The 15,456-nt window shown below is 45.5% G+C and overlaps 1 protein-coding gene across 1 annotated transcript; it reads right to left on the bottom strand.

Annotated features, from left to right (window-relative positions):
- Positions 1-537: 537 nt before the first annotated feature.
- ISL1 (ISL LIM homeobox 1) lies at positions 538-12,867 on the bottom strand. The gene is made up of 6 exons (XM_012449557.3): positions 12,798-12,867; positions 11,750-11,939; positions 8,700-8,959; positions 6,364-6,650; positions 4,880-5,047; positions 538-2,822 (listed from the first exon to the last, which is right to left on the bottom strand). Exons 1-6 carry the CDS (start codon positions 12,823-12,825, stop codon positions 2,706-2,708), a joined length of 1,050 nt encoding a protein of 349 aa, XP_012304980.1. The 5' UTR covers positions 12,826-12,867; the 3' UTR covers positions 538-2,705.
- Positions 12,868-15,456: the final 2,589 nt, after the last annotated feature.

The raw sequence follows: 15,456 nt of genomic DNA, 5'->3' as shown, positions 1-15,456 counted from the left end.
CTGTGATGGTGAGGAAAAAGGGGAAAAAAAGACGAATAGAAATAGTGAATGAGAAGCTAAAAGGGTGAAGTCTCTTGGCAAGAGATTAGAGGACGGAGACCTGAGTAAAAAGAAAGAAAAAAAGAACCTTTCCCAGAGAAGATCCGTGTGAGATAAGACGTAACTCCTGTTTTTCTCAGCAGAAGACTGCAAGCCATTATTATCCCGGCCAAATTATTACCCCTCTGTCAAGAATTAGACACAACAATCAAAGTAATCAACGGGCATGTCTAATGCACTGTAACATTTTCAATGCAAAGTTTGTTTTCTCTCTGCCCCCACGTTAGAGCCTGTAATTAACCCGTTATGTAGAACCAAGCCAAACAAAAGCCTAATTGAGGCTGGCTTCCAGACTTGCGCACGTTTGGAGAGGGTGAAAGCGACTTGAGAGCTGAGGGGCTCGGCCCCCACCTCACCCTATCGAGCCCGAAGGGGGTACGCCACAAGACACACGGTTAGGGTAATTTAGCTTTCATATTTATTAAGGATCGTCAGGTATTGAAAACGGCATTACACTCGTGCAAACAAATGAATCCAGTTTCCAGAGTGAAAGCATCATCCTGGGGTGGGGGTGAAGGGAGGAGAGGGAACAGGGTGGAGCCCCAAATCCTAACTCTACGCCAGCAAACGAAGAAGCACCAAGACTTCTGATTTCGAGCAGTGCCATTTATCTTTTCTGAGGTTCTGACTCTCGCACTTTAACGACTGCTAAATGCCAGCAGGGGAATAGTCTGTCCCAGAGAGCATGCTCGTAACTCTGATCGCCGATGGGTCCAGCAAAGCACACGACTCGCTACCCCATCCCATAAAAGGCGGTTTCCCAACAGAATATATGGCGTGTTTCTTCCCATAGCCAGTCAGTCATCCTTCCCAAGATGTTTGAAATTGGACTTGGGGAAAGGATGAAGAGGAGATGGGAGAGGGGAGAAGAGGCAAGAAAATGCAAACACCGACTAATCTGGGAAATGCAGAGCATACTCTTTCTCTAGGCCTGTTCCTTCTGCACAAATAGAGCAGCATTTCTCAATCGGCTGACAGCCGCCACTGGTAAATAATGGTCATACTTCACTGGCTAGGCAGAAAGCCTCTCTTTTACCAAGAGCTTATATATTTGACATACGGGTCATTCCAACAATCCCAAGCAGGAGACTTTGGTATAAATCACTTATTCTAAGAAAATAAAATACTGACTCTGAATCAAAAGCCACTTTAAGCAAAACCCTCTTCCTATTTGGGGTGGGTGAATGGATGGGGTACCGCAAGAAAAGAGACTGAGGGAAGGAAAGAGAGGGGGCAGGACAGAGAACAGCATCTCATTTTCACAAAACCAGCAGCATTATCCTAGCTGAGAGCTAAGAGCTTCCAACCAACTTTGATCCAACTATTGAAACCCAAACTTGCAAACTCGACTTAACTACTTGCAATTACAATATCACTCCTACTGTTTGTCAGCTTATCCCAATTCACATGCAATCCGTAGTTTCAGACATTTGAATAGCTTGTTTGTAAACACAAAAGAGGGACCTGGATCACTGTGTTTATTTATTTATCTATGCCAAATGTTTATTAGTGAAATAGTCCTGAAGATATAATTCTACATATGGCGCTTTGATTTCACATAATATTTAAGAAAAAAGACAAAACACATAGAATTAGACATATAATTCAAAGATCACCATACAACCTTTAGCTTTTTTTTACTTCAGCAAACAAAAAAATGTCAAATGACATGAAAAGTGGCAAGTCTTCTGATTAAATAATAGTAATTAAATAATAAATTACTTTATAATTTTTGCAATGCAAGAGCAAACAAAAAAAGTTTCCTTTTTTTTCCTTTTTATTTCCAGAAAGAGAGAAAACAGTCATGTTAACCAATAACTATACACATCTTTGGGGGAAAAGTTCTTGGACAGACACAAGTCAAACACAATCCCGAGACGCTTGTGGCAAAATAGAGGTAACCTTGTTGCAATGCGGTGTAAGTTGGTTTTTAAATCTCAATTCAAAAACCTTTAAAGTCATTTCAGACTTCTTGATAGAGGATGGATCTCAAAAAAAGGAGAGAGGAGGCAAAGTAAAAAATAAACCAGCTACAGGACAGGCCAAGAGACCCAGGATTTCAATTTACCCCCTTGGTAAAGTCAACTTAAAACACAGAAAACCAATGCAGCTCCACCTTCTGAAAGGACTCTTTCAGCCAAGGAGGCCAGTCTCTCTTCCTGCTCTTTTGCTGGAGCTCCTGTTTGGCAAGGCAATGACCAATATAGAAACAGCACCATTCAGATTAGGATGGACTAGAAAATTTTCTATTTTTGTGTTTCTCTAGATGTGCAGTGAAATGAAAATGCTTTTTTTGAGATCCTTGAAAATAAATCCTCTACGTTTCAAAAACGTCTTTTTTTTCAGCACTTCTAAGATCATTGAATAGCATATATTGGGTTTTGCGCTTTGTTTGCTGTTTAATTCTAGTAAAATCCCATGATTGTCTTCACAGTGTTGCTACCATATCACCTTGTCATTAAAACAGACTTCGTGCATTTCATGGAGCATTCATTTCTTGATTCAGTTTTCATTGACTGGGTCGTTAAATACTTTTGTTTCGGAGTTCAAGATTATAATTTCCCACTTTTTCCAACAGGGAAAAAAAAATACAGAATGAATGTTCCTCATGCCTCAATAGGACTGGCTACCATGCTGTTAGGTGTATCTGGAAGTTGAGAGGACATTGATGCTACTTCACTGCCAGTGGAATTAGAGCCCGGTCCTCCTTCTGAAAAATTGACCTGCATAGAAGGTTGAGAAATAAAGGACACTGTAATAGTACTCACAAAAAGATTATAAACTCATCATATTGTGTAGGTGGAAATGTTTGTGTAGATATATACGTAGGTAAAGATATCCACATAGATAACTTAATTTTAACAGGCTTAGAGAAAGCCTGGAGGAGAATAACTTGAGAATACATCCTCTCACGTTCCCATCTTCCAAAAGATCTGTTTTAACTGAAATTGAATTCCCAACATTATGTTGCATTAAATTATTTAAGAACAAATGTGTTTCCCACCGTAAAATGGCATCACAACTCTACTATGCATGCTCAAAATAAAATTATCCTGTTGGCTACAAGTTGCCCTGGGAGTAGGTGAGCTGTCAGTCTCTAGGCATCAAAGACTCTTTTCTTCAGTTGGAAAATCCATAACACGCTCAGATCCTTCCATGGGAGAGTGAGAGAAGGCTCCACAGAACAACGATTAACTAACTCTTCAGCAGGCTCGTTGCTTGCGCATTCTTCCTCATTGGTCCTGCTGCCTGTTGGCCTTTTTCTCTCTCTCTCTTTAAATCAGGCTCTTCCTTCCAAAATGAGACCCATATATTATGACATCATCCCATTCTGACTCCTTCTTTTAACCCTAATATCTGACTCCTTCTTAAATATCTGACTCCTTCTTTTAACCCTAAAAGCATTGTACTGCTGTTGGAAACCTTCTCTAACCATGCCCACCCCTGCCTTAGCTTCCCCTCCACTGCTCTCATCAGACACTAAAGTTTCAGAAGGTGCAAACACTCGGCTGCCCTGAACCCTCCCCATAATACCTTCCTTCTGTGATTTAGGTTTTGCTCAAAGAACTCAACAGATTAATGACCTTAAACTAAGTTATTTTTTTTTTCTAGTTCCAGAGCCCACATTTCTTTCTACAGTAAATTTTTCCAATATGAGATTAAGGCACTTCTAGCCTCCGCACCCAGTTAGCATTTGCAAACACCAGCCTGGGGCCAAGCTCCTTTAACTACTTGCCTCTGGCCAATTACCTAATGTTGACACTGAGAAAGCAAATGCCTTCCAGGTAAATATGGGTAAAGAGCTCACCTCTAACTAAAGCTTCATTTCCAAAAAAAAAAAAAAAAGAACAAGGTTTCAGGATAGATCTTTACATTTTATAAAACAGGATTCTATAGGAGTGATTACTCTTTAAGAAAAAAAATCATACATATAAATACAGCTTATGACAAAGGACACATATTTATTGTTCTTATGTATCCTGACCCATTAAGCCTTTTGTAGACAAAAGGTGAATTAATTTTCTCTTCACTGCATGTGGAAAACATGTTAATGCTATAACATGTTTTCACAGACTAAACACTTTACCTCTGATTGGTAGAGCTCATGTCCCTTTTGCTAAACATGGTACACAGTGTGTGACTCTGTGACACTTGAACTCATACACTTGAAAACATTTGAGCCGTTGTACATTCTGAATGAAGACGTCCCAAGCAAGGGATACAGTAACGAAAGTATTTATTTGAATAATCTTTACTGATATATTTGAAAACTGCACCCAGACATGTGCCTACTGATTATGTATTATAGCACTGCTGATGTACTACAATCATCTTGATCAGTCTCCTTATACATCCTATTCTCTAGATGCTCAGGAAGGAGTAAACTTACTAATTGCTGATTGAAATGCCAAGATGATCTCCAGAAGTCCTTGACAACTCTAAAAATCTAAGATGTATGATTCTCCAACACTGTACATCTTCCAGCACATGCTACCTAGTTAGGTACCTTGAAATTAATCCTTCAAAGAAGGTCTGATTAATGGAAAATTTAACCTATATGGTCAAATTATGCAGTTTCATTAAAAAAAGAAAAAAAGATGCACAAGAGGTTCATTTTTCTTGCATTTGTCTCCCTTCTCTTTACTGCCCGCCTCCTTGGTTTCTCCCCAACCCTGAGGGGAAGAAGACACCCTCCCCACAGAATCTTTCAGTGTGTGACAGTTAAACCAGAATCCCCTGATGGGAATTCAGCCTCTTCCATCTGGGAGCTGACACTTACCAGTTGCTGAAAAGCAGGCTGATCTATGTCACTCTGCAAGGCGAAGTCACTCAGTACTTTCCAAGGAGGCTGGTAACTTTGTACCTCCACTGGGTTAGCCTGCAAGCCACCGTCGTGTCTCTCTGGACTGGCAGCCACCATGGGAGTTCCTGTCATCCCCTGGATATTCTGTGAATAGGTGCCCCCCCACACCAATCCCAACATGTTAATGAGCAAATTCCCTCCCTCCATTGTCTGCACAGACTAAGCAAATATACCCTGGTATTATCTTATCTATATAGTGGCCTTTATTGATTTAGTTAATCTGCTGTACCTACGAATATTAGCTATAATTCAGTTTTGTTTTATTGTGTTTTGTTTTTCTGCCTCTGTGGGCTGGACTATTAGGTCTGCGTGGACCTGATTAAACTAAATTCTGCTATGATTTTCTTCTTCCCCCTTACCTTCACAGCTCAGCCCAATTCCTCCCATCTGCCTTCCCAGGCCATAGCTTCCCAGAACTAGAAAGCTGAGGCAAGCTGGGCTTCCCTTCAGCCAATAGACATGGTGGTTTTCTAGGCAGTTTCAGTTAGCTGCAGATTTTTTTCCAAACAGTTCTTCTCAAGGAGGAGCCAGCCTCCCACTCCATCCCCCAAAAACATTTAGGTCTGGCTACTATTGTGCTATTATGCTCTAACCAACTCAGAAAGTGCCCTGGCCCAGTCTTGGCCAGCCTTGGCTCAGTTTAATGACAGCAGGTTTTATGGCATTTAAAAATAGGGCCGAAGCAGTAAAAAGGAAAAGAAAAAAATAAGAAAGAAAAGAAACTCTAGCTTAACGTCACCAGGAGGCCTGCAGAGTGGGTGCTTCCGTGGGACCATGATAACAGCGGACAGTGCTGCGAGGGGCCTGATGCTTCTGTGGGGGCCTGTGCTTCACCTGGAGCAGAGGGTGCCCTGGGCATGCGGGTCACCTTGGGGGACCTCTCTGGTCCTGAAGACGCAGCGGCCGACCTCGCTCAGAAGTGTGGTGCGCCCTGGAGGTTTACAGGGTGATCTGACCACGGAACCCCTGGATCTAGGCAGGAACCCAGGTGTTATTCCTCCCTCATCTGTGAGAAACCGATGATCTGAATGTTGGCAAAACCCAGGCTAACCCTTGTTGCCGCCTGCCCTCTGAAGGGAGGACGGCGTTTCTCGGGTTCAGGGGTGCAGGCGAGGTGTTAGGGCACAAGCCCACCCACGGGGTTGGGACCAGGCTGCCGCTACCCTGGTGCAAGAAGTCTCCGAGCTGCCCCGCCCTCCCTCGGCTGGCGGCCGGCGCCGGGTAGCCTCTCCCCCGGGGTAGGGGTGGGGGTGGGGATGAGGGGCAGCCCTGGCCAAACTCTAGCCCAGGAGCAGGATCGAAAACCGCGCGCACCGATCAGACCGGGTACCAGGAACGCACCTCGCACGCCACGTCTCCTTCCCCCTCGCGGTTCCCTGCCCGGCCCCAGAGCCACTTACAGTTTTGTCATTGGGCTGCTGCTGCTGGAGTTGCTTCATCATGATGCTTCGCTTCTTGTCCTTGCACCGCTTGTTTTGAAACCAGACCCGGATCACACGGGGACTGAGGCCCGTCATCTCTACTAGCTGCTCCTTCATGAGCGCATCGGGCCGTGGATTGGCGGCGTAGCAGGTCCGCAAGGTGTGCAGCTGCTTCTCGTTCAGCACAGTCCGCACGCGGGTGGTCTTCTCCGGCTGCTTGTGGACATGGGGTCGCAGGGCCGGCTGCCTGGCGGAGATGGGCTCCGCTGCGGGGCAAGGAGCGCCGTGAGCGCTGGGGGGCCGCGGGATCGCTCTCCGCCCGCTAGCTCGCCCGTCCGCTCAGCACCAGCCCGCGCATCCGATCACTACCCACCCGCCCGGTCGCCCACTCACCCAGTCGTACGCCTGCTCGCTCTTCCCCTTGCTCGCCCGCTCACCCGCCGGGTCACTTGCCCGCTCGCTCACCCGCCCGCCGGCCTGCCCGCCCGCCCGCTCACTTGCTCCATCGCCCGCTGGCTGGCTCGCTGGCCCAAGACACTTCCGGACAACGGCTAGTGTCTGCAGCCTCGACACACAAAGCAGGGGGTGGCAGAGGTAGAGGCGAAGAGGGTGAAAGGGAGAATAAAATCTCCCTCTCTAATCTGCAGAGGTCAATGCTGAATAATCCCGGCCCAGAACGCAGCACCGCCCCTCCTCGTGTCAACAAAGTGTTAGCCAAGGGGAACGGGTCTCAAAGTCTGTTGTCCCCGCCACCACCGCCCGTTCGCAGAAGGGGTGGCATTTTTCAGCACTGTTTTTCCTCCCTTCTCACCTTTCCTTGTACCCAGACTGGGCCCCAGTTACATTGATTACCACCCTCTCCAGGCTCAGAATTTTCTCCCGAGCCAAGGCCACAGAGGGTACCGGGAAAGGAAACGCAGAGCACTTTAGTGACAGCCATAAATACTACACCAGCAGGGACTTCTGCAAGGGGAAGGCCGAGAACTCTGCCAGAACGCCTTGAACTTCAGTCAGAGAGGACAATCATGTCAAGGTGCTGAAGAAATTCGCTCTTTCTGCCATATCTCCAGTCTCTGCTCTTTCTTAGTATTAAATCTAAGGTAATACATGGATGTTCCCGAGATGGACTGACCCCAAGCAATGGAAAAGAAAAGTCTGTTGAGCTGCCTAGATTCCAGATAAACGGTGGCTGGGAGATGTCCCGCATCTCCCTCCCGGTATTTCAGCTTCCTCTGTCCTTCCCCACAAGCAGAGTGCAGGCTCCACTGAACAGGGGCACCACCCTTGGCTTTGCCCCGATGCAAACTAGTCACAAATCCCCTTGAACAGAATTCTTAGAGCTGCCAGAAGGCAGAGGGGTAAGGGAGAGCTATAGTCTCCTCACCTTCAGTGTTTACTGGGAATTGATACTTTAAAACTGCAAAGGGGAAGTCATGACAGGAAGTCAGGTTTGGAAACACTGTCCACTTTCTAACCCACGGCTTTGGTCCTGGCCAACCCTGCTATGTTTCCACTCCTCTTCCTTGGGAATGGGTCCTCTTATCTATAAGATACAAATCCTGCACCTTCTGCAACCCCCTAGGGTCAGGCCAACACCTATGGGGTCAATTTCGAGCTACAACTACAGGCCTGAAGATGAAATTCTCACCAAATCACATAGAATGAATGGTTTAAAGAAGCAGGCTCCCTTTAAAAGGCAATTACTGCAGATTAGCTTGCTGATGGTTTTAAATTACAGCTCTGTGCAATGGCCGGTAGTTTTTAAAACTATTTTTTCAGTCCTGTTCTCTCACACAAAGATAAAAAATTTTAATAAAATTTCGAGTGTGAAGCAACTTACAAGAAAAAAGGATTTGGGAGGCGAAATAACTTCAGGCCACCTAAGCTGCTTCCTTCATTGGGTTAAAGGATGAAGCTCCAGGGACCCGGGGCTCCGCCCCTTTAATTAGGCAGCAAGGGAATACCTGGCTGGGAGCTGAAGCCCGTTTTCAGTAAGCCAAGATTTGGAGGTCAAAGCGAACTGGAAGTAATGTTTGGGCGTGTGTATACACGTGTACACAAGTGGTGTATATTTATGTGTACCCTTATGGAGACACACAGACGTGTAGGTGTGCTCGGGGAATCAAGGAAGACAGTGAGTACACTGAATCTTGCTGCAAAGGAGCAGAGCACAGCGCAAATTGCCTACAGAACAGTTCATTTAACTTCAAGCCACCACTATGACCACCCCTGTAGTTAACCAGGGTTGTTGTGGCCGCCGGCACATCGGCTGATTTAACCCGGCGCCTACCTACCCAGGCCGGGCAGAGGAGTACCTGCCATTTGCAGTGGCCGCGCCGGGTGCAGGGGACTGAGCGGATCGCCAGCCCCCAGGCTGGCCCTCTCCACCACATCGTGGTCGGCTCGGCAGAAGAGACCGTCCTCCCGAAGCGCAAATTCGTCCCCAGGGATGAGCTGGCGGCTGCAGGCCACACAGCGGAAACACTCGATGTGATACACCTTGGAGCGGGCACGCATCACGAAGTCGTTCTTGCTGAAGCCGATGCTGCATTTGGCGCATTTGATCCCATACAACCTGTGCGGGGGAGGGGCGGGGGAGGCGGCCCAGAGCGGGAAAGAAGCACAGGAAGAGGGGGTCACTTCAGGCGATCACTTCCCTGACCCAAGATCCCGGGCAAGACGCCCCGAGAAAACAGCATTTCCAAACAGAAGCTGGGAACAGAAGGACAGAAATGAAACCCAGTTCTCTTCCTCCCTGCCTCTCTGCCTTCCCCCATCTCTCTTCCCCCACCCCGTCCTCCCTCCTCCCTTTTTTTTACTCCCGTTTCCTTCCTGATGAACCTCGGTGTCTCAGTCGATAACTCTTAGTTCAGAACACCTAGCTTGTACCACAGAAAATGTATTGATGGATTCCAAACTCAGGCTGCTGCCCTAGCAATCAGTCCCTGTGATATCTTGCAGATTTTAGCAGGAAGGAATCCAGAAAGACTCTGGTGGCCACCGACACCTACACTTTCACTTCTCTATCCCCCAATTTCTGCTTCTAGAAATGTCTAAAACTGCAACAAAAAGTCCTTCTTCCAAGAAAAAAGGAGGTAAGGGAATGGGATTGTCACCCCACTCGATTTGCAAACACTCACAAATAAACAAGCAGAATAACAAAAGGAAATCCCTGAGGGTTTCCACATCTCCCTTTTGCACTAGTACTTTCCAGTCTTTCTCCAACTAAAGATTTTCTTCAGGCAGCAATGTGAACAGAAAATTTCCTCTCCATTCTTCCTTGTATTATTATTTAAAAAAAAAAAAAAATCTGCGTCTGTTCCCTCAATCTTTTTCAAGTTGCTGAATCATCTACCTCTATTTCAATTTGCTTGAAAACCATGACCAGCCTGAAAAATGCAAAGACCCACTTCTAAGGTCTTTCTCACTGCTGGCCTTTCCTTACCAAGGGACAATCTTTACAGATTCCATCCGGGCTGCACTGCCCTGGCCCCTTCTCCATCTTTCAGGAATAACAGAATCTAAGGCATTCCTACAAACAGAAATAATGCAAGAGAGAGGAAAAGATCCACATAATGGGAGGACGCATCCTGCTTCCCCAAGGAGAGATGTGGAAATCTAACTGTTCAGTCTGTTCTGCTTTTACAACTACAAGATTTTACACACACACAGACACACACACATGCACACGCACAGAGAGAGAGAGAGAGAGAGAAACAGAGAGAGTTGAGAGAGAGTGGAGAGAAAGTAAAAATGATTAGGTCCTGAATTAGGCACATGCAAGCCTGTGTGCAATTGAGCAAAATACTATTTCCATAGACGTAAAGATACTCCTGAAGCGGGCTCTCCTTCTCTAGAACCTTGCGTTTACACACCAAGCTAGTAAACAATGAAAATGCTCATTTATCAGAGGTTAGAAGGTGGATTCAAAAGTTTTTCCTCCCTCCACCTTCTCAATGTGAGATCTTCCATTTCATAGGGTGAAGACTTGACTTTGCTGGTGACCAAACAATTTAGAAAATCCCTCCCCCTTCCTGTACCCCCACTTCCCTTACTTCCTTTCACTCCCTCCCCAAAGTATTAACCTCCCCTCACCAGGTTAATTTTATCTACCAAGATTATACCCTCTGTGTCATTATTTTTTAAAAACAGGAAAAAAATGCTGGATACTAAGTGAGCAGGAGCAAACTGTGACTGTATATTAAATCTTTACTAAACTTTAATAAAAGTTCTCAAGCCCCAGAAACCAAGGGCCTTACAAAAGCTAATTAACTAATTGTTAATAGCCATTGGACATTTTAAACGTGACATTTTGCTGTTATTTAACATAATAAGGATGGTGATATCTCTTCTGCTTGTTAATAAAATGAATACAATTTTCTTTAGAGACTACTCACTTTCTAAGGCAGAAAACAAAATTTCTGATATATACACATAAGTCAGAGAAAACTTCAGATTAGCAAAGCCTGATGCAGAATAAATTGGAGGAAAAAAAAAAAAAAACCCTCCAAAACAACAAAACCAAACTCAGAAAGTTCCTAGGTGGTTTCAGTCTTGTCAATATGGACAATTGGCTCATTTTATCAGTTACCAGATTTTAATGTGAGAAAGGAAGCTGTTCAATTATCTAAATATACCAATTGTTCGTAGACAGATGATGGGCAATTTGATCTGCTGTGTCTAATTCATCAGCTCAGATAAGATAAGAAAGAAAAGACAGTTAGATGTCACCAAAGGGTTAATATTTAAAAAGATTAAGTTTCCGGTGTTTTTTGCAAGGAATACGTAGGTTGGTTTTAAAATTTTCTCAGAAGGAGTTTTTACCCAAGAAATAAAAGGAGCAATACCTGTACTTGCTCTTTCAAAGCACATCTCTAAACATGCTTCAGTCAAACTTTTATTTCACCTACATTGATGCCACCCAAGAATTTGTAAGTTACTAGTTTTAAAAAGGGCTAAAACAAATAAACAGAACACTGCACTATACAATAAAAATCGACCATATTGTAAAGTTAAAAACCCAAACTTCTCCATCTTTTTAAAATTTTGTTTTGCAAGGGGGAGGATGAGAAAGGAAAATAATTTGTGCTTCAAAAATTCCAAGAGTAATTAAACAAGCCTCAATACCCCAGAATTATGAATACCACTGCTCTGGGTATTTGTTTTTCTCAACTAAAAAAAAAAAAAACAAATGAAATGAACAGCATAGCTTGAATTTTGTAACACACTTATAGGGTAACTCTGGCTTGCTAGACTCCACTGAGGCAAACTTCACAAAAAGACAAAGCGACACCAAATAATACATAAGGAGTTGGGAGAGTCAGGGAAATCTCACAAAATTAAGGAAGAAGTGTAAATGCCATACCTGATATAGTCTCTTTTACAGTAGGTTTTCCCATCCCTAACAAAGCATGTACAGCTCTCGTCCAAATACTGATTACACTCCGCACATTTCAAACATGCCGCATGCCATTCCAAATCCGGAGAAACCCTCAGAATATACTGATCGTGAATTTGATTGCCGCAACCAACACATAGGGAAATCAGACGTTTTTCTGAAATGAAAATAAATACATGATTGACTAACCGTTTACTTCCTACAGAGATAAACACACTTTTAGTGTCGTTCTCTTATAGGGCATACTCTGGGAGGTTTCTTTTTTTTTTTTCCCTTTCCTTTTTTTTTTTTTTTTTTTTTTAAGAGTATTGCACTTTGGGATGGTAATTGAAGTGTGCCATCAAAACCTTGACTCATTTTTAAAAGGAGGTGGAATATATGTAAAATGCAGATTTGAATAGTCTGCATTTGTACGCCTAGCACGCAATCAAACCCGCTCATTTTGTATTTCTTTTTTCCCCCTCCTTCCTCTTTGCTATAATCATTGGGAAAGATTATGGATAAGTCAAGTCAAAGAAAAGGTTTTGACTAGAAGCGTTAAGTGAACGCAGGGATGTCTATATTTTCCATGAAGCACGCTCTTAAATAGCACATAGGACTGGATATTGTTAGCAAGAGCAGACATCAATACAGTTGTCACCCGTTCTCTTTTGCAAGTCTAATGCTAATTCACATCTCTGGGTATTGACTGTGCAGGCAGACCCTTTGCAACATAATATAACCTTCTCAGAGAGCTCAGGATTCCCCACGAGGAAATCACCACCGCTCAGCACCAGAAAGCTAGAGTTTTAGTGGATACACAGGCGAATTCAAACACAAGGTACGATCAGTTTCCCGAAGATTAGAACCGACAGTAAGCATGCAGGCGTGGCGGCAACGAGAAAAAGCCACCTTTTCTCTTTCTCCAGGCAATGACTCCAACTCTAAAGAGCCCTTGGCACCTCAGCCAGTGACTGAGAGAGACCCCCGCACAAGAACAGCACACCGAGCCCCACAAGGTAAAACAGCCTCTTACTTTTTGGTGGATCTCCCATGTCTCCCATATCTGTAAGAGGGAGTAATGTCCACAGTGAAATGGTGGTTGTACAGTTGGTCAACAGCCCACAGAGAGGATGCTGGAGCTGTGACTAAGTGGGAAATAGTGGCCCCTGGGGTTGCCAAAGCTGAAAGGGCCGCTGCCGGGCTGCGCCGCGCCCTCGCAGATCCGGGAGTCCAATTTAAGCCGGCGGAGTTGGCGGAGCGGAGGCGCTGCGACGGCGGCGGACTCGGCGCGGCTCGGGCACCTCTCTTCCTTATCTCTTACTCAAACTTCTCTGCTCCAACTCAGCTCCATCGCCATTGGTCTGACGCTGCGCGCGGGGACGTCAGGCGAGCGCCGCGCCCATTGGCTGCGGGGCGCGCGGCGCAGCTGTTCTGATTATCATATTTCAGCCTCGCCGCAGCCGTGCGCCACTGACCGCTCGGCGAGCCCGCGGGAGAGGATTAGGGATCCCGAGGCAACTTACTACGGGCTCAGGCCGTTCTCCCCCGATACTCGGGCTGCCGGGCTGTTCTGGCTCTGGCCTCCCTCTCCTCCTCCTCCTCCTCTTCTTCCTTCTGCCCCCTCCCGCGTTCCTTCCCGGCAGCGCCGCTTGCGCCCTCGCGTCCCGCCGCGCTGTTCCTCCGCCCTGCGCTCCTGGGGTCCCCGCAGTCCGGCTGGCCGCGTTGCGCGCGGGGCCCACTTTCTGCCGCCGGTGGCGAGTGGCTGGTGGGTAGGTCTACCTGTTGCCGAGGTCTTTCCCGGGCTCTAGGAAAAGGGGGGAACTTGGAACAGGCCGCTTAGCTTGGTTTGGTCTCACGCCGGGGCGCTCATCCCCGGGGCCTGGCCCGCTTTGGCTGCTCGGGAGGGTGAGTTCCCTCCGGAACTGGCTGCGCTCGGTACGCTAGGGGAAGAAGAATCGGGAATGGGATGATTAAACCCAGAGGAATTCTTCCCTGACTGCTACACCATAACTCGGTCCTCAGATATCTAAAAACGTGGGGTGGGAGGAAAGGGGCGCTCCTTGCTTTTGCGCACAATCTGGTTGGAACGTACAGGTAAAACAAAGTTGACTCCGCGTACTGACGGGCTTTTTCGCTTTCAGACCCGTGAGGTCTGCTTTTCAGTTTAACTTTAGAATTGAAGCTCACTAACCCGAAGCCAAAGCGAGAAATAATCTTCCAGTAGTCTAAAGTTTGTCAGGTTTTTATATACTCTCCAATTCCTCTCATTGCTGGTCTCCTGCCCTTTGTTTTTAAGCACACTTGTGCAACAGGCTGTGGTGTTTTGATAATTACAAGGACAAGTCTCCATGTGTCTCTGGAGATTTTTTAAAAAATGCATTAATGTAAGGGCGCGAGTAGGGAGGGATTTATTACAGAACAGTGAAAGACCTATTTCACGTCACCAGGCGTTGATATCTAATAATTTTCTCTCGGAAGACTACTTGGAGAGAGAAGACTGTTGGGTGCAACTCGCCGGTAACCTTTTTCAATAATTCTTACATGTTCCCATCATCTCTGACAGTCTCCCAAAGACAAAGTCACAGGAAGACTACGAAGAACCGCTGCGCTTCCCCCAAAGCTTCTAAATAGCTATTTCTTATCTAATGGGACTGCCAGTTTTATCTAAAAAGGCCTACAGACACAAACCATAGAAGGCTTAATTTCGGTGTTTTGTTGCTGTGAGAAGACCCGGTGTGTTAGGAAACTCCTTTCTTTGTATCTTTCCCAAGATCTAGCCCTTGATAAGAGCTGTAAGCCCTGGCCGGCTGCAGTGGCTGTGCTTGAACGGGTAAAGCCTCTCCAAAGCGGAAAGGGAATCTAAGATGCCTGAGTTTCCTCATGACCTAGCTGAGGCTTTTTCCCCAGGAACCCGTTTTGTTCCGTTTTGTTTTCTCAAGGAGGATTTCAAATTGGATCTCTTCCCTTCCATTTCATTATAAATTATTTTGGAGTGCGTGTATGAAAGTGAATGTTGGATAGGATAGACCTAGGTTGATAAGTTTCCCAGTTGTGTACGTTTTTCTTTTTCTTTTTTTTTTCTTTTGATCTGTTTCTAGAGTCTCTGGGCATTATATGTATGGAGCCTTTTGTCAAACTGCTTTTGCAAAGCTGATGCTGATAATCTCAACACGAAGCAAATCTTCCCAGTATTTGGGCGTGTTTCCCATATAGATAAACATGTTGACCCTAGTAAAAAAAGATACCACCACGATGCCAGAAAATAGAGAGTTTTACCCAGTCATATTCCATCATGCCACGTTTATAAGATGGAATTAAACACCAGGAGCTACCAGTAGCCTGACTGGTATTTGAGAGCCACAAAGCACCCTCACTATTCATCCTCCTTCAAACCAGCCCCCACCTCCCACACAGAGTGTGGTATTTTAACTCCCTAAACCAATAAGCTATTACAAAGAATTATTGCAGATGATAGCAATTGCAAGTAGAAAAGCTGGCATGTAGCTTGGGGGAAACCTTTAGTAATGGGCAGTTTCACCTTAATGGTAGACAACATTTTCCTCTTTCCATTCTGCACCATTGTTGTAAACAAGTGTTTTCTTAATAAGTTCCTAAACTGAGAAGCAAGATCCATGGAGAAGATACCCGCATTAAGAGGTGTTTTAGGGACCCCACCAGGATGGACGTGCTCT

Source organism: Aotus nancymaae, unplaced genomic scaffold (assembly GCF_030222135.1).
Source record: "Aotus nancymaae isolate 86718 unplaced genomic scaffold, 86718_ANA_hifiasm-v0.15.2.pri h1tg000014l, whole genome shotgun sequence".
Lineage (NCBI taxonomy): Eukaryota > Metazoa > Chordata > Mammalia > Primates > Aotidae > Aotus > Aotus nancymaae.
Note: the sequence above shows the minus strand (reverse complement) of the source record. Positions and strands in the feature narration are given on the sequence as shown.

What these genes read in the sequence shown, in the direction of transcription:
- ISL1 (XM_012449557.3), bottom strand. Translation starts at nt 12,825, where the DNA reads ATGGGAGACATGGGAGATCCACCAAAAA. An exon ending in TGTAAAAGAGACTATATCAG is followed by an intron (nt 8,960 to 11,749) that starts GTATGGCATTTA and finishes TCCCCCGCACAG; the next exon opens with GTTGTATGGGATCAAATGCG. An exon ending in AGCCTGCTTTTCAGCAACTG is followed by an intron (nt 2,823 to 4,879) that starts GTAAGTGTCAGC and finishes CCTTCTATGCAG; the next exon opens with GTCAATTTTTCAGAAGGAGG.